Raw genomic sequence first — 22850 nt, 5'->3', positions numbered from 1 at the left:
AGAAAAGAAGTAAAAGGCAGGCAGGAGAGAAAGAGAGATATGGGAGGGAGAGAGAGATGAGGACGCCAAGGAGAAGGAGGGGGCCTGGAAGGGAGAGGGAGAGGAAAGCACATTTTATGAACTTCAAAGCCAAAGATAACAGCGTTTTGATTATTCACTCCTTGGGGATTATCAGTGTCACTCTTCCCTTTGTAGATCCGAAGAACAGAGAAATAACTCTCCAGCCAACAATCGCTGTCTCGTGCAAATGTCAGGAACCCATGTGTTGGCCCTTTTGTTCACTCATTTATTCATTGAGCAAACATTCACTCTTGCACTCTCTGTGCTGCGCCCCATGCAAGATGCTGGCTGGTGATGAGAGAGGCTTTCCCTAAATGCCCCCACAGCTCATTCCTCACGATTGGGCGGCTCTAGAGGGACGCTTCCATGGCCTCCTCCAAGTCCTGACCCTGATCCCTTTCCTTTTTACAGTTGTTTTCATTTCCCGGTGTATTTTGGCACTCCTCTTCCCCTAGAGCTGGCCGTGGCCTATTCCCACACACCTTCCTCTATTCGTGAAGACAAGGCCTGCTCCCTCCTCTAGCCGGGATTTTGTGCCCCTCGCATTTGCCCCATCCCCGTGTTCCTCTGATTTCAGCACTCATCACACTGCGCTGTGTTTCGCATATACCCGTGTGTCTCCCCTTCTAGACTGTGAGGTCTCAGGGCAATGGCCATGTTTGTCTTCCTCTATTGCCTCTCCAAAGCCCAGCACCTGGCAAGGACGTATTAACTGTTGAGTGAATAATTGAATGAATGAATCCATCAACCAATGAGTGAATGAATGGATGAAGGGCTCACTACTCTCAGAGCCAGCAAAATTAAACCTGAGGTAGTGACCAAAGTTCCAGAACCTCTGAAAGTTCTCAATCTCTGCCCCTGGGCTTTCTTTCCCAACCTCCTCAAAAACCTTCCTTAAAGGTGCCGGAGGCCTCTCTGCCTGAACTCCTGAGGGTTCAGAACAGCCCTTCCACCGAACTCCCCTCCTCCCCACCCCAAGAGCCAGTTCTCCAGCCCTGCCCTGGGTCCTCAGCAAGACCCAGGCAGGAGTCACCATGCGGGCCGTGCCCAGGGAAAGGGAGTTCCCTTCCTTTCATGGAGCTAATAGTCAGGCTGTCCGCAGCATTAGTATCCTGAGGCGGGGGTTGGGGGAAGCCAAGGTCAGCCCTCAGGAACTCAGAGAAGTGCTCTGAGGAGGAATAGGGAAGCAGGCCTGGAGCCGAGGGTTGTGGAGGGAGCTCTGACTCACTGGGAAGGGGCAGGGGCAGGCCATGGAAAGCCTAGGGTTTCCATGCCAAGAAGCGGAACTTTCTCCTGAGGCTCAAGAGTTGATAAACTTTTCTGTGGTGATGAAAGCCTTGCTTCAGAACCCATAGTCATTAGGTTCTGATTGGCTGTGAGTTGCAGAAAACTCCTCCACAGAAGCTTAAACAAAACACTGATTATTTTCTCCATAACCCAAAGGTCCAGAAGTGAAGACTCCAGGGCTGGTTTAGTAGTTTTCTCAGTGTCTTGAGCACCTCCTATTTTTCCCTCTGCCATGCTTTGCATGTGGCTCTTGTCCTCGTGATCACAAGAAGGCTGCTTCACCTCTGTCCTCACATTTGTATTCCAGGAAAGCAAGGAGAGAGGTGGGAAAATGCCCTGAGAACTCCTCAGCTCATGTCTCATTGCCCAGAATCCTGTCACTTCACTATCCTTAGCTCTCAGGTTAGCCAGGTATATTGCCACGTTCCAAACAAAGCCAGCGTTCTATTAAGAATGGGTAAATGGTGGGAGGAACATTGAGTGAACCACTATGTCTGTCACAGAGTCCCAATCATGAACTAGATGAAAAGGAACTGCTTTGGTTGGAGCAAGGCCCTGCCCACTCTGGCTCTTTTCCCACCTTTGTTTGTGCCCCCATAGTACCTTTGTAGAACCCCAGGGTGCCTGGGAACTCAATTTGAAAACCATTGCTCTAGTCCAGAGGTCAGCAAACTTTTTGTAAAGAACCAGATCATAAATATTTTACGCTTTGAGGACCATGTGAGGTTTCCGTTGCACATTCTTCCTTGTAGTGGTTTATTTATTTTTTAACCCTTTAAAAAAGTGCGAACACTTCTTAACTCAAGGGGCCAAACAAAAAGAGGCCACAGGCCTGATTTGGCCCAAGGACCATAGTTATCCAACCCCCGCTCTAAGGGGTCGCGGGGCACAGAGTTTCTGGTATAGAGTGAAGGATGGGCAGCAGAGGCCAGAGCCCAGCTAGGAGGCAGTTATAGGAATGCGGTCATTGGACAAAACAATCTCAGTCTAGATCTCTTGGGACTCCAGCTTCCCAAAATATGCCTGAGAGCTGTCACATCCTCTGGAGCCTCACTGAGACCTTGGGCACAGCCTGGCAGGACTGGGATCCCTGTCCTTCGGCTGGTCCTGGATGGTGCTCAGGAAGCAAGGAATGTCCTCTGGGCCCAGGGTGGGCACCCTCCATGGTCCCACTCCCGTTGCCCGCAATTCTCCGGAAAGGCGGCTGTGTGCTGAGGGGTACAGTCTCCAGGATTCCCTCCCCCACCCGCTCTCTGCAATGAACACAGACTCAGGCTCCCCTAAGCCCTCGTCCCACTCCTGGACCCTGGACCAGCCTCCTGGCAGGTCTCTCTGCCTCCAGCCCTCCCTCCATGCCGAGTTATAGCTTCCCCCTCATCTTCACCCTGAAATCCAGACTGCTTGCTCTGGCCTGCCAGGCAAAATGCAGACTCAGCCGTGCTGCTCGCCCCTCCCCGCTGACCCCTTGGCTGCCCTCCTTGCTCCTTGTTCCCCTGTTCACTGCTCAGAGCATGTCCGGGACGGAGCCCACACCCTTCTCCATCCTGCAGGTCCCTGCACACCCACCTCCTCCGTGCAGCCGCCTTTCATCTGTCCCTCCTTTGCCGTCCTCCAATACTCACCATCTGCACTGTGCACTTGGCGTTTAGATTCTGCTGTGAATTGTCAGGCAAGTGAGATAACTTATGGGAAGCAGCTAGCTCGGTGCTTGGCACAAGGCAGGTGCTCAGTAATTATGCCCTAGTGCAGGGTTTGTTTATTCATTTACCTAATGGGTGCAAATTGGGTGTCTGAGCTGTATATACGCGTGCCTCTTTAATCATGCCTATTTCATGTGCTGCCACTCCCTGCCTTAGAAAGACACTTTGCCAGCTTGATTTATCTGCATGTTAGTTAATGAATCATTATAGGATCCTGTCTTTAAAGAAAGGCCAAAGAGAAGAGCGAAAAAAAATTGAAAGCACCAGTACACTGTGCACTGGGGGCCCATCCCAAAGCTTCAACGTTGTGTATGTTGTGCTGTCTGCTTGGTGTAATTAGCTCCCATGTTAGGGTCAGACACTCTAAAATGCAGCTCACATCAATGGTGCTCTAATCAGTGATGTGAATCATTTTATGGCTCTGGGCTCTGGCCTTCAAAGCAATGTTTTCCCATCATAGACATAGTAATCACGTGCTCTGTCTTTTGACGGTGGCTTCGTGAGTGGGGGCTGGCCGGAAGGGGTGACGGTGGTGAGAATGTACAGGCAGGACCCTGACTCCCTGCAGAGGCCAGGCCCCTCGGTCTGCAGAAGGCACAACTGGCCTTGGAGTACTTTATGAGCAAGTGTTAGCTGAGCCGCTGGGATCCAGAAAAAGAGCTTAGGGAAGACTGAGAGGTTAAGTCGTGGTCCCTACCTTGTGGACCGGAGACCTCCCTGGGATGCTATGAGGCGAGCACAGTGGTAAGGGCCTGGCCTCTGGCTGCCTGATGAGTCTCAGTTCCACCACTTAGCTGTGTGATCTTAGGCGAGTCGCCTAATGTCTCTGTGCCTGGGCTTTCCCATTTGTAAAATGGAGGTATTCATAGTGGCTGTTGTGAGTCTTACATGAGTTGATGTACGTAAAGCGCTCAGAACAGAGTCGAGTACATTATAGGTGTCGGCTCTTGTAGTGACAGAATCTCTCAAGAGAAGATCAAAGGGAAGATCAAAAACTGTGATTAAGTGTCTCAAAGAATCTCCTAGACCAGAGGTCGGCAAACTACCACCTTTGGGCCAAATCCAGTTCATTGTTTGTTTTCGTAAACTAAGCTTTATTGGAACACAGCCATGCCCATTCGTATACGTACCAGTGTACATGGATTATGGCTGCATGGACGTGTGAAGCTGTGGCTGCATTCATGCTACAGCAGCAAAGGTGGGTCATCGCAACAGACATCAGATGGGATGCACAGGGGCAAATATTTACTGCCTGGCCCTTTACAGGAATAGTCTGCCGACCTTTGTCCTTGATGATAGCTCCTGTGAGGGGTCCAAGAGCCTGGCGATAAGTCCATGCTGGGGAGTCAGGAAGGGTCTGGAAAGCGTTCTCCCATTCAGCATTGTCTGAGCCCGTGGCATGTGCCTGGCACACCAACAGGCGCTGGTGGTTCAGAGGCCATGAGACCTGGCCCCTGCCCTCCAGGAAGTTCATGGTGTAGTGGAAGACCAGGTAAACAGATCAGTCGCAGTGCAGCAGGTAAGTCCTGACACGGAGAGGAGAGGAAGGGCAATCAGGGAGCACCTGGACAAGAGTTCAAGGATGTGGAGACGTTGCTAGGGGAACCGGGGGCGGGGGAGGGGACTGTGCAAAGCGGGGTCGTGAATGGGCCGATGTGAGGGGAGACCACACAGGCCCTGAGGTGGGAGGGCAGCGGGGAGCAGGTGCCGAGGGCCCCCCCTTGCGTACTGGACTAGGAAATGGCGACATCGTTCTGTAGGGCAGGACTGGGGAGGGTAAGAGATGGGAAGGCGATTCCAGCCTAAGCAGATGGTGATGATGGGTCCTCAGGGAACATGGAGGCGAGCTTGCCTGCTCGGCGGGAAACCCAGAGGGGCTAAGGCTTCCCCACTCACTGTAGGTTGCCCACTGTAATATGTGTCTATGTAGCCAACAAGGATTTTTATCAGTAGGGTCTAGTATTTTTGTCGAAACTATCTGAGAGCCCCAAGGAGGAAGGCTATCCTCACTCTACTTGCATACCACCGGCGATGGGCTGCTCACTACCTCTGAATGCAGTCCTTTTCATTGTGGGACAGTTCTGACAGTCCCAGAGTGGGTTCTCAGTGCCTTGTCGTCTCCACGTTTGCCCCTGGAGCCAGCCAGGGTTACTGCTGCTCCTGCCTCTGCCCCTGCGTCTCTCTTCTCCAAGGTCAGTACCCCCAGCTCCTCCATCCCCTGTTTTCCAATAGGCCCCAACTGCTGCCTTCCTAGGGCCCACATCCTCCCTCACCCACACTGTTGTGCAGCCCAGACATCGGGCTGTTTTCCACCAGCCCTCAATGCTATTGCTCCTAAAACAGAAGTCTCATGCCGTACATTTACTTACAACTCTTCCATGATTCCCCCTTGTCTTTAGGACAAAGCCTAAATCCTTAGCATGACGGACAGCCCTTCCTAACCTGGCTCCTCCCACTTCTCTGGCAACACCACCCTCTGCTTCCCTCTCAGTCAGACAACTCCAGATCTACTCGCCCCACGCGTCTGCCCCAGCACCTGCTTCTCCCTCTGCCTGGATCACTTTCCTTTCCTTCTCCGTTTATCGGACCCCAGTCCATCTCCCAAACTCAGCCTGGGCTTCATTTCCTCCAGGAAGCCTCCTGCAGCCTCCTTCCAGCCAATGGCACCCGTCCTCCCTCCCGTCCACGCTCACGGCTTCTCGCTGTGAGTCCCGTGCCCAGGCAGAGGGCACTGCACAGGCGGTACCGGGCTCAGGCACAAGTGCAGCAGCCCTTTCCTTCCGGGGCACCTGAAGGCGCCCTGGGGTGAGGCTCTGCTGGGCTGTTTGGTTTGGACAGAGGAAGCCTACACCACTAGGAAAAACCATCCTTGGGAATTCTCTACTCCTTGAGGGGCAGAATGGAAAACAAAGAAGCGCTTGCAGCCTCCCTACTGGGAGCCTGAAGGTCTTTATCCCATTGAAACCAGCCTGAAACAGACAAAAAGAGGCCCAGATGAGATGTTAGGGGAGGGGACTCTGTGTGTTCTGTCTTCGTGAACGGCACTGTCACCCACCACCCAACTGCCCAAGCCGGGAAGCTGCAGGTCTTCCCAGACTCCCTCTCTCCCTCAGTCCCCACATCCGTCCAGCCACAAACCCTGAAGACTGCAGGACCGTCTCTCTCGTGCGTCTCCACTGTGTGGCCCTCCTGCGTCGCTCACCTAACTGCCACCGAAGCCTCGAATCAGCGCCACCGGCTCTGGCCTCTCTCCTGCCACGTCAGTTTCCACACGAGAAGCCAGACCAATGTTCTTCTCCAACACCTAATTGTCCCCGTTCCCACTGTTTAAAACTCTCCTGCCGCTCCTCCCTCAGGATAAAGCCCAGCTCTTCGGGGCAGGGGAGGCTATGAGGCCCTTTGGACCTCGCTCCAGGCAGATGTCTTAAGTTCTGGACCTTCTTGAGCCACCTCCTTGCACAGAAGGCCCATCCACATCGTCCCCCAGAGTGAGGCAGCTGACGGCTATGTTCAGTTTGTGGACCTTCATTGATAGACACTGACCACTCCGGAATGTTCCATCTCTGCCACAGCTCGGGCCTTGTGCACTAGACCCCTGCCTCTCCCGTCATCCCCTTCTGACCCTGACAGTCTTCCAGAGCCTTCAGAACTCTCAGACCACCACTCCCCCCAATCACAGCCTCCCCGCCTCCCCCCACCATAGGCTAGCATCTGTCACCTGGGGTTGTGGTTATCAGTTTACTGTTCTGTCTCCCCGCTCACCCAGGGCAGGGACCGTGTCCTGCTCACCATGAAACCCTACCTCCTAGGCTGGCATGTGGTGTGAGTGCTTAGTAAATATTTGCAGCAGGCAGGACTAAAACAAGATAAAAGAATCTTGTCGAAAGCCCTTTCCTGGAACATTCATTTATTCAACAAGTAAACAATCAAAGTGGATGGAGAAAAGCAGGCAGAGGAGAGGCCAAGGGAAATGTCTGCAGGTCCCTGAGGACCGCATAGCTAAGAGTCCACATGTGGCCTGAAAATCTGCCTCCAGTTCCGCGGGGATTTCTGTGCATTAAAGCATGAAGGAAGAGTCTCATCCTCTCACAGCTGGCCAGATGTGCCTGGTGTTGCCATGACAGCCTCCAGAGTTGGCCAGATGTACCATGATCATCTTTGGAAAACATCAGGGGACCCCAGAGACTGTATGGCCCCAGAGAGAAAAAGTTCACACTCAAAAAGGTGGCATGGAAACGCTCAGTTTGGATTGAGGGTTGTGTGGGGTGGTGTCGCGGGCGCTCCGGACATGGGGACATGAAGATCCTTGCTGTCTTCAAGGCCGTGGGAGTCTCTCCCGGCAGCCCCTGCCCTCTCCCTAACCCCTGCTCCCTCCCTAGGTGATCAAGCTGGCCTTCGAGGAGTTTGACCTGGAGAGGGGTTACGACACCCTGACGGTCGGGGACGGTGGTCAGGACGGGGACCAGAAGACGGTTCTCTACATGTGAGTGAAGCGGAGCACGTGGTGGGCAGGGCAGGAGCACGGGCACCTTGGCTGGGGGCGGGGGGATGGGCTTGTCGAGTCCTGCTTGGTCCCCCTGACCCTACCCCCTGCCACCATGCTATGACAAGGACAGGTGTCCTGCAGCACTGTCTCAGCAACAATCCTTCCGTCTCCCTCTGCTCCTACCAAGGGAAACAGAGCACTGGGCCAGAGTCTCGCTAGGAAGTCACAGGGGAAGTGTACAGAAGGGGCAGCCTCTTAGGGAGCAGGGGAAATGGAGGTTTGGTGCGTGCGCCTGGAGCATTCCACTTGACTGTCTGCATCTATGCAGACCCTGCTTCTGCCCCCAGGAGTTTTTCCTCAAGGCCACGTACGTGTGTGGTGGTCTAACTTCAGACAGAGACAATGGAAGGGTTTTGCTAATTTCCCTCCACGCTCATAACTGTCTGGGAAAAGGATGGTTTCCTGGAATTGGGACCACATTTTCTGAGGCCAGAAAGGCTGGTTTGACATGGTCTAGTCAAGGGAGAGGATGACGTCGGGCTGTCCTGGGTTCCATTACACTGGGTCTCAGCTCTTGGGGGCCATTTGGCTCCTCCTTCACCCACCATGATTAGCCTGACGTGAAAGCAGGAGAATACTCCTGTTCAAGGTGTGTGGCCCAGCGTTAGAGAGATAGACAGGCCTGACCTCATCCACCTCCCCTGCCAAGAAGGAGGGGAGATTTCACATATGTTGGGCACCTACTATGTGCCCAGGCACTGTGATGGGAACTTTCACATCAGTTATCTCATTTAATTCCCACAGCAGCCCTGTGAGGAAGGTGCTATTATACCCATTTAACAGGTGGAGAAACTGAGGCCCAAAGGGTGCAAAGATGATTGGTGGCAGAACCAGCACTTGAATTCATGTCTTTTGATTTCCATCAAGGACAGCATCCCATGCCACACCCCCTCCCAACCACGCTAACACCCTCTGGTCTTAATGCTGAATTAAAAAATGGCCATTCTGTAATAGCTGGCTTGTCCAGGGGCTGTTCTGTTCTGGGTGCTTCTCATACCTTCCACACATCTACCTGGAATATCCTATTAGGGCAGTTGAATAACATTACCTACCATGTCAGGTGACATGGCCGGGACTTGAGATCTCTCAAGAGAAAGGAGTGGAATGTCAGCCTGAAGGGCATCATCCCTGCTGCCTACTCTCCACTGTATTAATCAGGGTTCTCCAAAGAAACAACCAATAGGATGTGTATATTAAAAAAGGGATTTATTATAAGGAATCATTCTGTGTGATAATGGGGACTGACAAGTCCCAAGATCCACAGGCTGAGTCAGCAAGCTGGGGACCCAGGAGAGCTGATGATGTAGTTCTAGAGCAAAGGCCAGCAGGCTCAAGACCCAGGAAGAGCTGATGTTCAGTTCAAGTTCAGGGTGGGAAAAAAGCACTGTCCTAGCTGGAAGTCAGGCAGGCAGGAAGAATTCTCTTTTACTAGGGAGAGAGTCAGCCTTTCTGTTCTATTCAGTTCTTCAACTGATTGGATGAGGCCCACCTTCATTGGGGAGGGCAATCTGTTTTACTCAGTCTTCCAGTTTAAATGTTAATCTCATCCAGAAACACCCAGAATTATGCTCGGTCAGATATCTGGGCACTTTGTGGCCCAGTCAGGTTGACACATGAATTACCCATCATCCTCAACCCCTCCCCTCCTCTCTGTGTATCCCCATCACTCACCTGCCCTGGCATGCTGACCTGTGCGGCACATCAGCTCGATGTGTCCAAGAGGCCAGGATCCCACTCTGTCTCCCCCATGACCCCATTGTGCTTTGTCATGGAGAGAACCGTAGGACAGCAGAGCTGAAAAGACTCTGGGGGAATCGTACATTCCAACCCCTCATTTATATGGAGTGAAAAACTCAGAGAGGCTCGACCATTTGCTCAAGGTCCCACAGCAAATGAATGGCAGATCCAGGGCTTGTACCCAGGTCTCTGGACCAGTCTAGTTTGAGTGAGATCCCAACAAGTTCTGTAGCAGCCCAGGGGCTCCCCCACCACCCTCAGATCTCTTTAGGCCAACGTCAATTTCAAAACTTCAGGGAAACACATGCAAAATCGTTGGGTTCCTTAGTTGTCATAATTGGGTCACACAGAGGAAGAGCAGAGGCCTTGGTCTTCACCCTTGCTCACCACCACCCTGGAGTCCATCCTTACTCATAACAGAATGTCAGAGCCCCCAGCCCAGGGATGTCACGCGCACCAGGCTGGTGTGTCCCAGGTGGTCTCTCCCCATTCCAGCTGCACAGTGCTCACAGAGTACCGATCACCTCTCTGCAGCCAACTCAACAGCCCTCCTCAAGCTTTGAGACCCCAGGGTAGAGCAGAGATTAGGGCCCATCAATCCAACCACCCCCTCACAACCCCCCACACCCCATCTGTGCTGGCAGTTTGGTCTCAGCAGAAAAAGGAAGCCAAGTCTCTTCTAGGAGCCCCAGGCTGTGCCGTGGACTCTGAGTCTGCCGCTCCAGCAGGCTGACCTTGGGAAAGCCGCTGCCCATCTTGCACCTCTGTCTTCTCATCTGTACAGTGGGCATAACACAACCTCTACCTCACTGGGCTACTGGGGACATTAAATAAGATAATGAAAGGGACATGGTCTGACTTGGGTAGGCGCCTGGTAAATGTGAGTTGAATCAGAGTCCTCTCCATGCCTAAACTCTCTTCTTCAGAAAGAGCGTTGCCCAGGGTGGTGGCTGCGCTTTAAGCCTCACTTCTCATGCTGGAGTGGAAAGAGGTGCCTCATTAAAAGGACTGGCTGGGTTCCAACTGGGGAAATGGGTTTCTGTCTGTGTCTTTTCTGCAATACAGTTCACACGAAAGACAGGAGGTTGCAGGGGTGTAGACACCCCCTTGATTAGATCTGGCTCCGGCCATCCCTCCCCTGTGCAAGTGAGGACACAGATCTCTCTTCCAAGCCCTGGAGTCTGGGCAGGGGAGTCGTGGTTGAGATGCAAGCTCTGCCTGTGGCCGGAGGGGAGTGGTCCTGAGTCTCCCAGCGCGTGAGCGCTTGCTGCCGGGTTCAGTGCCAGAAACAGTGTGGGGCTTAGTGTCTGCCCGAGTGGGCCTGGCACCTAGATGTTCCTTTAGATGTCATCAGTCACACCGTCATTCTCTTGGGGTGCCACAGTGGGTGCACGCCTCTGAATCTCTCTCTCCTGACAGCCTGACAGGTACGTCGGTCCCAGACCTCATTGTCAGCACCAACCATCAAATGTGGCTCCTCTTCCAGACCGACAGCAGTGGCAGCTCCCTGGGCTTCAAGGCTTCTTACGAAGGTAACTGCTGTTGGGGAGCCAATGAGTCAGACGCTTGGGGTCTGGTTTGGAGTCAACAAGCCCTGGGTTCGAATCCTGGCTCTGCCCTGCACTGGCTTCCTCTCCTTAGGCATGTTATTCAACTCCTCTGAGTCCCAGCCTCCTTCTTTGTCCAGTGGGTCTCCTGGGCTGTTTTGAGGATTTTCTGGGATCAATCACACACATCAGTTCCATCCTGGGTTCATACCTGGCTTGTGTAGACCTTTGAAAAGCCCCATAAACTTTCTGAGCCTTGCTTTTTTTATAAAATCTTTAGACTGGAGACAGTAGCTTCCCAAGCTACCCTATTTGGGTATCATAGTGATGAGTGACTGTGTGCACAGGGCTAGGGACAGACACACACCGTTGGTGACCTGAGGAGGATGCAGACGCGGGTGACCTGCATCTCTTGGTGGGAACAGGCATTAAGGGAACGGCAAAGTCTGGGGTCCAAGAGATGCCTTTACCATCACCCCTCCATGCACTGCCAAGCCTCCTGATGACTGCTGGTGCAGACCCCACAGAAGGTGGAGCGGAGACCATCCCCCGAGCATTTGTGAAGGCCCCGTTAGGTATCCGACCCTAGACCAGCACTGGGGGAACAGATGCATCAGATCTAGGCCCTTGCTGCAAGGGGCCTGCGCTAGCATGGTAAGACAGAGGAGAAAACAAACGAACAAACGAGCTATTATTAAAGCAAGATCATTGCAGCAAACAGAACCAATGGGAGCCCAGAGAAGGGGCAGCCATCCTTTCTGGGGCATCGGGAAAAGCTTTATCGAGAAAGTGAGCTTTAAGTCTTTAAAATGACTAGAGAGACAGGCGGCAGTGGAGGGGGAGAGAAGGCATCCGTCCCCACCCCATTCGGAGATGTGATCATTCTACACGGGACTATTTAGGGTCCAAAGGACTCTCACTCTGCTCAGTGTGACTCACACCCCCAGTGGACCAAAGGCTCTTCCTGTACCAGGACCTGGATTCTGTCACCAAACTGGGTACACAGGACATGTATTAGTGTCCTAGGGCTGCCCTAACAAAGCACCACAAACTGGATGGCTTCAACAACAGAAGTTTATTCTCTCACAGTTCTGGAGGCTAGAAGTCTGAACTCAAGGTGTCAGGAGGGCCACGCTCCCTCTGAGACTGTGGGTAGACGCCTTCCTTGCTTCTTCCTAGCTCCTGGTGGTGGCCACCAATCCTTAGCTTATAGCTGCATCATTCTCATCTCTGCCTCTGTGGTCCCACGTCCCCATGTGTCTCTCTCCTCTTCTCATAGGACACCAGTCATGTTGGATTAAGGGCTCACCATCTTAACTTGATTTCGTCTGCAAAGACCCTATTTCCAAATAAGGTCACATGCACAGGGACCAGGGGTGAGCATTCAGGGACCAGGATCTTTTTGGAGAATATGATTCAACTCCTAACGGGAGGCTAGCCCTTATCTCCTGCAGGAACACTGTCAAACCATGATATGCCCACTGGGGTAAGGAGGATGGATGTACTGTTCGAAGAGTAGGAAACATGCATCTAAGTGAGACAGGACAGCAGACAGAGAACACCTATTGGGTGACAACGTGCAGAGTTCAAATCCTGGTTCTGTCACTTTCCAGCTCCATGGTGAGTCAGGGAGCCTGTCTGGGGCTCTGTTTCTTCATCTGTGAAATGGAGATAATAATACACCTTCGGGCACAGGGCTTCTGTGAAGATTAAGTTTAGATAAAGAATGTGAAAATTAAAATGTTGCAAATTACATGGTGATTAGTGAGTAGTGAGTGAGTACATAGGTAGTTAAATGAATGGGCTCTTCTGGCACATAGTTATATATACGCAGCTGTGAGGCAATGGAAAGAGCCCCAGACGAGAAATCAGGAGACCTTGATTCAGGCCCAAGCCCCGGCCCTCACTACTTTGGAAATGGGAATGGGTTTAGACTCAAAAGTTTCTAAGGTTTCCCCATTTCAGGACTTCTACGGATATTCAGCAGTGAATGTTTCCAGAAGTGGGGAGGAATGATTCTGTGCCATCCACATTCCCTAATCTTTCCATATCTTATTCATGGCTTGGATAAGACAAAAGTCACATGAGCTTGAGAGGGATGATGGTACAACAGTCAGCAAACAGCGTGCAGAAAGCTCTGGATGGAGTGGAGTAATTGGCTAAATTACCAGGATAAGATGAAGTGGGAATAAATATCAAGTCCTGTTTGACGTTTCAAAAATATTAGCTACTAGAATTTATCCCAGGGAGTGAGTGTGGCTTTATTCTATTCTGATCAGTCATCAGAGAACTGGGCATAGACGTGGGGACCTCAGCTTGAGATGGATAAGGAGAGGACTTAAAGTCAAGCCCAGCGAACAAGGTTAACAGCCCACTGAATGTTTATTCAGGGGAAAGTGGACTCGGGGGAGACTTGAGAGCTGTGTCCAAATATTTGAAGGGCTGTTCTGTGGGAAAGAGGAATTAGGCTTATTTGGTGTGATTTCATTGGAAAAGAAAGGGACATATCATTTGTTGAGAGCCTATTATGTGCCAGAAGCTGCGTGTTCATTGTCTCGGGGTTTTCAAACAGTGTCACACAAAGACCTGGGGTACCCTCGGGGACCACCAAGGTGGTGGGACAGGGGATGCCCAGCAGGGAGGCCTCTGACCCTGCCTCCGTCTCCTCTTCTCCTCCTGTAAACCTTCTTCTAAGAGGGGATTTGTAGCTAAGCACGAGTTTGAAAAGTACCGCTTCATCTCATGCAGTGCTCACAGCTATGTGATGATAGCTGCTTTTCTGTAGAAGAGGAATCAGAGCCTCAGAGGGTAAGTGACCTGCCCAGGGCCACACAGAAATGTGGGACCCAGCAGAGTCAAGATTCGACGCTGGGTCTCTGTAGCTTGAAAGCCCATGATTTTCTCTTATACTGGGAGCCTCCCCAAGTTACAGAATTTCAATTCCTTATAAAATCTTTATAGAAGCCAAAGCTTTGCCCCAGTCAGATGGGCCATGAGTCCAGTCAAATAAGTCATGAGCCTGGGTTCCTTGTTACTAGAGATTGGGATTAGGTCATTTGGCCATTTCACTCAGCCAGTATTGATTAAGCTCCTGTTATGTGACCAGAACGAGGCTAGGTACTGAGGCGACAATAGAAGACAACATAGACTTGGCCTAAAAATATACGCTGTGTGACTGCTGGTCACAGACTAGGTGTGGGCCGGACTTCTCCTCGGAACCATGACAAAATAGGAAGAGAGAAGAGAGTCTGGACGTTTAGACCCCTCAGTAACCCACAGGGGCTACACGGGTTCTGTGCACAGAGGCAGCAGCTTCTGTGAAGATAGAACAGACTCTGCAATTGGACCAGAGCTGGTGCATCCCAGCTTGGCCCCAGCTGTGTGACCTTAGGCGAGTTATATGGTCTCTCTGAACCTCAGTTTCCCCACTCATAAAATGGAGGTAATAATGCCGACTGTATTGCATTGCTGTGCAGTGTTATGAGATGAGATCACGAAGGCTCCTGGCACAGTGCCTGGCACAGAGGTGCTGTCCCCTGGGAGCTGAGAAAGTTCCGTGATGACCACTGCCCTCCACTCCGGGCTGTGCCCTCCTCTGCAGGCCACGTGGCTCCCTGCCTGTCCCCCAGGTGGCCCGTGGTTGCTCTGATAGCCCCGGTCCTAGGCCCCTGCCTCACCCTCACTCCCCAGACTGGCTGGGAAAGGAGGTGGTTCATGGTGGCCACTGTGTAAAATGTGAAGGCAGACATGGCAGAAGACAGACCCTGGTCACCAAGGGCCTCAAGGCCTCATAAGGAGTTCGCACTTTTTTCAGAGGGAAGAAGAGCCTGGGAAGGGTTAAATGTCAGGATGGGCCTGCCTTTCCCTTCTTGTCCTTCCACCTTTGACCTTTGTTTGAGGGTGACACCCATGGGTCTCACACCTTCATGGCGAGATGCCCTCTTCTGTGGAAGAGGTGGGTGGTCGAGTTCCCTGAGGCCCCGATATGACTGTGTCCTTTCCCATCTGCTCTGGGCTTCTCTCCCTGCAGCCTTCTAGGTCCCCTCCACCCTCCTAGCTACTCCCCCTAAGCTCTTGCATGGCTCCCCACTGCCCCCTCAGGGCAGGCACTTCTCAGGCTCTCAGCTTTCATCCTCTTTTTCTAGAACCTTCCACCGTTGATCACATCTACTCCCATGACTTCAACCTCAGCCTGAACCCTGGGGACTTTCAGATCTACTCCCCACTTGCATGTCAGTCTAGCTGTGACACATCTTACATAGCTTCCCCCTCGGACATCTCAAGCCCACCCCATCTGTCTTAGGTCTATTCTGGCTGCCATAACAAAATACCGTAGACTGGGACGCCTGAATAACAGGAATTTATTTTCTCACGATTCTGAAGGTTAGAAGTTCAAGATCAGCGTTCTGGCTTCAGATTCGGTTTCTGGTCCGGGCTGGCTTCAGATGGCTGCCAGATGTCTTTCTGGCTTGCAGATGGCTGTCCTCTCATTGTGTCCTCACGTGACCTTTTCTCGGTGTGTGCACATGGAGGGAGAAGAAGAGTGTGAGTGTGTTGTCTGTTCTTATAAGGACACTAATCCTATCAGATCAGGGCCCCACCCTAGGACTTTGTTTAACCTTTATTACTTCCTTAGAGGCCCCATCTCCAAATACAGCCACACTGGGGGTTAGGACTTCAACATCTGAATCTGGGGGAGACACAAACGTTCAGTGCATTAACACCATCGCAAACCAAGCTCTCCATCTCCAGCCCCACACCCCCTGCTCCCATGTCCCCATCCCAGTGAACAGCACCACCATCCACACCATCACTCGGCCTCATCTCCACCTCCTCCTTCTCCCTCTCCCACCTCTGACTCGGTCCCCAGATTCTGCCAGTTATCCCTCTGCGGCGCCCCAGCTCCTCTGTCATTGACGTGGCTAGGCCCTCGTCACCTCTCACCTGATGACCACACAGTCCTCCTACCCAGCATCCCTGACTCCAGGCCCCTCCCCCAGCCCCACCCATCTGCCTCTTGCAGCTCAGTGATCTTCCTAGAATCCAAATCTGGCACAGTTCCCTGCTACTTAAAAAAAAACAAAAAAACCCACAAAACTTTAATGACAACTTCTCACTGCTTTCAGGATAAAGCACAGTCATTCATGTGGCATCCAAGGCCCTCAATGATGATAATTCCAAGCCAAATTCTGGCTCCTATGAACCCATTCTAGGCAGATTACAGTTTATTAATCTATCTGGTCCTACAGGGCCTAGCCCAGTGCCTGGCACAATCGGGCACCCTTCCTCTACACCCTCTCAATGCCCTTTTGTCCTGCTTTACCACCTCCCGGCACTCAGGTGCCAAGAGCCCACATTCTTCACTGTCCCCATAGACTCTGAGGTCAGACAAACCCACTTTATAATCGAGTTCTGCCATTGGCTCTGTGTGTGATCTTCAGCCGATCCCTCCGCATCCCTGAGCCTGAGTTTTCTCATCTGTGAAGAAGGGCTGATAAACGTTCATCTCACAGGGGTCTTGCGAGGATTCCGTGCAGTGAAGCCTCCGGCATGGGGCCTGGCATTTAGTAAGCACTCAGTTTAAAAGCCTGATCCCCTCCTCTGCTTCCCTAGTCCTGCAGCTCTTCTAACCTGCACTCATGGCCCAAAGCTTCAGAATTATCTCCACCCCCATCTTAGCCCTTCTTTTATCCCAGCTCCTGGGGAATTCCATGCAGGACAGGCATCTCGGCTCAGGGATGGGAGGGTGGCCGGGATGCATGTGATCCACAGGTGGCATGAGGCGTTTGAGGGCAGAAACCCCCAGGCGTACCTGGCCCCATCAGCATCAATACCCCCTCTGCCCCTGTTCAGGTAGAGAAAAGCTTCCTTAGGGCAGGCAGGTGACACTGCAGCATCACCACCACCACCAACCACCCCCCCTCCCCGCCCATTAAAAGTGTGAGCTCCTGGGTGGGAAAAGTTGAGGGATTTATTTCCCAGAAATACTTCTCATTATGCTTGTCACAATCCCAGGTCAGGGTGGGGGAGGGGCCTCCAGCTCTGTCAATATCTGAGTCTTTGGCACCTAGAAACTCAGGCCCCCTCCATGAGGGCAGCCAGCTGTAGGAAAGCATTCATATTTGCAGTTGCTCTGCTTCCCAGCAGAATAAGAAATATTTAAGGAACAGGCAATTAACACTTACCAGAAACATTATAAAATTACATACAACTTGCTAACAAGTTTTAGCATCAATCTCGGAGTCTCTTCACTTCCTGACTTGGAGCCTGGAATCTGGCAACCTAATGCTAAATCTCGGAGGCCGGCGTAAGGGAGGAAGGAGCTGGGACCCTCACCCTGGAGATATGGAGAAGCAGGGCAGTGGAGATCATGCAGAAAGGATGCCCAATAGTCCAGGGGACTTGTGTTGGAAATAAGGTCACCTGTGTATTCAACATCATCTAGGCCCCTATTATGTGTTACAGACACTGTTCAGATCACAAGGGGATACAAGGATAACAAGACAATCTGTGCCTTCACCAAAGTCTTAGTCTGTCTTCATTAGAGTCCAGGAAGTATGAGAAAATGGGGAAATGTCAAGGAGGGGCAGCTAACCTTACTTGAGGGCATCAGGGAAGGCTCCCTGGAGGAGCTGGTGTCTGAAGCTAAGACTCGCTTATAAGATGGAAAGGAGTTGGTCAACATCCCAGAGAGAACAGGTTGACTTAGAAAGCCTGATCCCCTAGGGTTGCCTAGGGTTGAAGCTAAAACTTCCACAGAATAAAGTTTGAGAGCAAGTAGGGGGAAGATGGCCAAGTCAAGCCTTCTGCAGGCGGTGCCTGCATCCCCTTCTCCAGAACTGAACTCTGGTGGTGGCACCGGGAGGCCTCCTGAAGGAGATGGTGTTGAAGCTGAGCTTGAAAGGAGACCAAGGGCAGCAGCCCACCATCCTGACTCTGCTCCTTTTTGGACCCTGCCTTTCCTCCAATCAGAGCGTTAAGCACATGGCCATTTTCAGCCTCCAGTCTGCAATTTTTAGGACCTCTGTCTCTTCTTACTTTATCCCCATAAGCTCAGAGGCCCAAACTTTCCAACTTCAACCAGGAATGACACCAGGCATGTTCCTAAGACGCTCACTGAGTTTCCATGATACCCTTAAAGCTTCCTCAGGCACTGGGACCTAGAGGTTTGCTAGATACAGGCAGCAGCTAACCCCTCTCAGGAAGGCCCAGTGGGACCCACGCTACACACGAGTCTTTCTTGGCCCCCAGGAGGCAGGGGTGCTAAGCAGCAAAGGATGCTGCACCTTTAAAATCTGGCAGGAAGTCATCTGTCAATGAGACGTACTCTTTAAATACATGGGCTTTTGCAAATGGCAAGCTCCAGTTTGAGGCTGGTACAGACAGCTTGGGGGCAACCTGGATGTCCTACATGTTTGTCTTCACCCCGTATTCACCATATTCACCCCTGTTTCCCAACCTCCTTCAGTCTGTGACACACCCATGACAGTGTGGTGGAGGAAAGGGATGGGAGGGAGGAAAGGGATGGGAGGGACGAATGTCACCCACCTCATCCACCCACATCTCCATCCCATTCATGAAAATTGTGTGCAGAGAATGATGCACAGATTCCCAGAGATACATGTACAGCTGCCCTCTATCTCTTGCCTGCTTGCGCCCTTCCCATCATCAGTAGAAAAGTGGAGTGGGATGTGGTTTCCAGGAAATCCATGAGATCCAGGCATGCCCAGAGGTCGTCTTAATACACCAGAGATGTCCTGGTCACTCATTAGGAGTCTGTGCTGGTTGAACAATTGGTCTGGAGGCCTCAGGATGCATAAGGCACTGTGCTTGGTTCTGGAGGTAGAAAGAGCAGAAGGGGTGGGACCCCCGGCTGTAAGGAGCTGATCCCGGCTCTTCATGGTCTCCCAGACCATCTCTCCAGCCTCATCTCCTTTCATCATCACATCCTGCCACATTGAACTTCTAACTCTTCTCCAGAATTGAAAAAATAAATAAATAAATAATTGTCCAAGGGGGCTGGGAGTGAGAGTGAGAGAGAGCTCCTTAGGCTGCCTGGGTGATTCAAGGGTACAGCCCCAAGGAAGCACTTGAGCTGACACTGAGAGATGATTCTTTGTCTAGTGGACAAGTGGGGGGTGTTCATGAGGAAGAGAGGACAGCGGGTACCAAGTTAAAGCCATGTGAGAGCCGGCTGGGCTCCGCCAACAATGGGCCAATAATGACCTTGAGGAAACACCTCCTGGTTACTGGTTACGTGCCACGTGCTGGACATTTTGACAGTTGTCTTATATACATAAACTCATTTAATCCTCAAAACAACCCTGCAAGGTAGCTGTTATTATTGCCATTTCTGTATTACAAGTGACAAAACTAAGACTCAGCGAGGGTACGAAAGGTACCCAAGGTCTACTACTTAGTGTCAGAGCCAGGGTACAGATCCAGGACTTTCTCAGAGTCCTCACCTTTGCACTATTTTGCCCCCTGCAGGTGGCTCCGTTTTGTGGTGAATCTCAAGGTCGGAGGTGGACAAAGAGGAGGCTGGGGTGGGAGGGTGTAGGCAAAGGTCCTGCCATGCCACGGAGTTAGGGTTTTCATCTGTGGATTTTTGGGAAGCCATGGAAGAATCAGTGAGCAGGGCACACTAATGATCAGATGTTTGTTCCTGAGCGATCTCATGCTGCCTTGCAGAATACGACAGAGTAGAGGGAAGGGGCAGGGGAACAGCCCTTGCCTAACGCCGTGCCCAGGTGAGGAATTGAGAGGGGTGGACTTAGGCGGTGAGGGGAAGAATGGAGAGCAGAGGGTGCAGGGATGTCCGGGAGGAGGAGCCGCCAGGAGGTGGTTAGCGAGAGCTGTGATGGGGAGGGGAGGGCAGAATCCAGGCTGATTCCTGTGTCTGCCTGGACAACCTCCATGAAGCCTTTTGCCTCCCCCAGCCCCAGCCCGAGACCGGAGCTGCCTCCCCTTCGCCCCCAGAGGTTGTGTGGTCAGGTACACACCCCGTCCCGGCCCCCATCATTTACTCTGTAACTATCTCTAGAGCCACCTGACTGTGAGTGGTCCAAGGGCAGGGGCCCTGGGTCAGGCAGCTCTGTATCATTAGCTCTGAGCGTGGCATTTGACACACTCCCCATGCAACACGTATCAGCTGTGCTCACACACTGAGCAGCGTGCTGTCTGTGCTCCAGACGCCATGCTAAGCGATCAACAACACACAACTGATGCCTGCCTCCATAGGGCTTCCCTTCCAGTGCGTGGGGAGATGAGAAACGAGGAAGCCACCTGACAGCCAGTGGGGCGCCAGTGGGGGCTGAGATGGTGAACCAGGTGGTCCCTGATGCCCCAACAGGCAGTAGGCTCCAGGAGAGCGGAGATTTTTGCCCTTTTTTCCACCGCTATACGTGCAATGTCTAGAACAGGAACTAATGAAATGAATAGAGGAATGCTTACAATCGGTGCTACAAAGAAAAAGACCAGGGTGCCAAGAGAGCAAAGGAAAAGGGAAACATCTAAGGAGAGAGGTCAGGGAAAGCACCTTGAGGAGGTGACGTCTTAAGCTAAAGTCTGTAGCGTGAGCAGTCGGCCATGTGACCTTGGGGAGGAGGGGAAGCTGCAGCCCGGGCTGAGGGAACAGTGAATCAGTGAAGGAACAAATGAAGTCCCACTCGGTTGGAAAGGCAGCAAGTCGTAGCCCATGGTCGGACTCTCCTCTCCCTCTACACGGCGCTGCCCTTCTTGGAGCACATCCAATGGTGAATTTATACAGACACGAGAAGCAGTTCCTTCTCTACAGACATTGTCATAAAAGAGGATTCCAATTTGGAATCACAAATTGAAAAACCTGGGGAGAAGACAGTAAGGTTGATCACAGACGATAGGAATAAAACAGCAGAGAAAGGGGAAAGCAAATATGCAGAGCCCAGTTGTGATGGAATTCTGAGGGTCTTTGAAGCTCGCATCTTGTGTCTGCCAGCTTGCTTCTGGTCAGCAGAAGGAGGGAGGGAGAAAGATAAACACTTATAGAAGGGAATTCTATTAGGCCAGATAACAGGAAGCTGCATGCATGATTTCCTCCAAGTCAGAATCTGGCTTATGGATTTGCAGTTCTGGGCCCTGATGTCAGATTTGGTCGGCACCTGGCCAGGAGGGTCAAGGTCACATGCCTTTTCAGGCAGGGCCATGGAACCCAGGGAGTCCCCTTGCAGGAGGGCAAGGGGACTTGGTTCCCGTGTGTCCCCAGCAGGGGTTGGCGCTGGGCTTGGAGGAAAGATCCAGACCAGGACAAGGGTGTCTGAGGGCCAGCCCCCAGCCCCCCTGCCTTCCTGAAGGGAGCTCTCAAACTCTCGAACCACCCTGCTCTGTTCTTCCTCTCCCCCCACCTGGTCCTGATTCCATGGTCTGCACATGCCCCTCTCCAATGTCTTGGACCTCTTTGCCAAGTGCGCCCTTAAACCTGACTTCCCCGAGGTCACCCCTACCCAGGAGCCCTCTCCAGCACTAGCAGCTCCTGTCCGCTGGCCCCGTGAACTTCACATTTGAGCGGTGGGCTCGTGCGCTCGCTCTCCAGCGCTGTTCCACCTACGTGCAAACCCTTCTCCTTTGACCTAGGCTGTCTCCACCTCTGCCACTCGCTACCCTCCTCATGGATGTCGCCAGCCTCTTCCTTTCCACTCTGAGTCTTGCCATCACCTTGCCTCTCGTTTCTCAGCCTTCTCCCATCCTGTCAGTGCGGACCTTGCTCTCTGGCACCTCTGAAGCCTTCACTCCACCCACCCGCTCTGGGGCCCCTCATCCCTTCTGCTCCCCCACCCGTTCCTCCCTCTACTCCTTTCACCATCCTTCTCTTGGCCTCTCCATCCCCATCCCCTCCCCCTCCTCCTCTGTTCACTTCCTTCCTCCTTCAGCCTGAGACCCTTGCATCACACATCAGCCATTCCTTGAACAGTATCCTTGACCCCCTGCCCACCACCCTGCCATTTCTCCACGTGCACGTGAACCAGGTTCTGAGGGATCTGGGACAAGCCACACAGCCCTGCTCGGTGGCAGCACCCCTGTAAATGAGCTGTCTCCACCCTCTGTGGAACCCAGGGTGCACGGCAGTCCTTCCAGCCATGATTCCTCTTCTCCAGGTGACTGTTGCAGATGTTCTTGTCAACGTCGCATCCTTTTCCCCACAACTGGTCCCTCACCTGCAGCAAACATCATGACACGTCCTCCTGCTTCACTAGGAAAGTAGAGCCTGTGTCATCACAAGATCTTCTTCAACCTCCCGCTGTCCTACCTGAAAGCTCGCTGTGATCACCTCTTCCCTCTTCCCCCCATCACGAGGGAAGGGCAGCTTCCTGGGCTCTAAGGTGAGCCCCCCAGCGTGCGCTGGGCCCCGGCCTCCTGCTTCTCCATAGCCTCGTGCTGTCACTGCCCATTCCAGCTCACCAGTGTCTCTCATTCAGTTATATGCATTCATATTCTCTCTCTCTCTCTCTTTGCCCTCCCCTAGCATTTAATTATGGTCAAGTTTCTTCGACCTTAAAAAGCCTCTTCAGCTGCCCCCTCAAGGCCATATTCCTCATAAGTTGCCACCTGAATTCTCCCCATTGCTTCACTTCCAAGAAATGCCTTCTTTACGAGTCATCTACTCTTCCCGGATCGTCTTCCTCTTTTCCCGTCAGTGCCGGGCCGGCCCCATCATCACACTCAAGTCTCCTGCCAGTATCCAGTGAGCTCCTTTCACTGACCTGCTTTCCAGTCCTTTCTAAACTTCCCTGCCACATTCGATGCTGTTGGTCTCCTTCCTGAAACTCATTCTCCTCCAAGCTTCTGGGGCTCCGCTCCCCGCAGGATCTTAGACTAGCCTTCTGCTGGTCCCTGCGGTGTCGCTAGCCGTTCTGTCCGGACTGATGTCTCCCCTTGGGTGGTCTCATTCTTCTCATGACCCTCTGTGAGCTGAATCCAAATTCTGTATTTCTAGAC

At 52.4% G+C, this 22850-nt stretch overlaps 1 protein-coding gene across 1 annotated transcript in view; it reads left to right on the top strand.

Moving 5' to 3' along the window:
* Nucleotides 1–22850, top strand: part of CSMD2 (CUB and Sushi multiple domains 2) — a 653956-nt gene that overhangs the window by 346512 nt on the left and 284594 nt on the right. Inside the window, exons 11-12 of the mRNA XM_036829393.1 lie at nucleotides 7427–7530; nucleotides 10750–10862. Coding sequence (XP_036685288.1) covers nucleotides 7427–7530; nucleotides 10750–10862 — 217 coding nt within the window. The remainder of the gene's footprint in view (nucleotides 1–7426; nucleotides 7531–10749; nucleotides 10863–22850) is intronic.

The sequence above is a fragment of the Balaenoptera musculus genome, chromosome 1, assembly GCF_009873245.2.
Source record: "Balaenoptera musculus isolate JJ_BM4_2016_0621 chromosome 1, mBalMus1.pri.v3, whole genome shotgun sequence".
Lineage (NCBI taxonomy): Eukaryota > Metazoa > Chordata > Mammalia > Artiodactyla > Balaenopteridae > Balaenoptera > Balaenoptera musculus.
The sequence above is the reverse complement of the archived record's forward strand: the minus strand, read 5'-3'. Positions and strand labels throughout refer to the sequence as shown.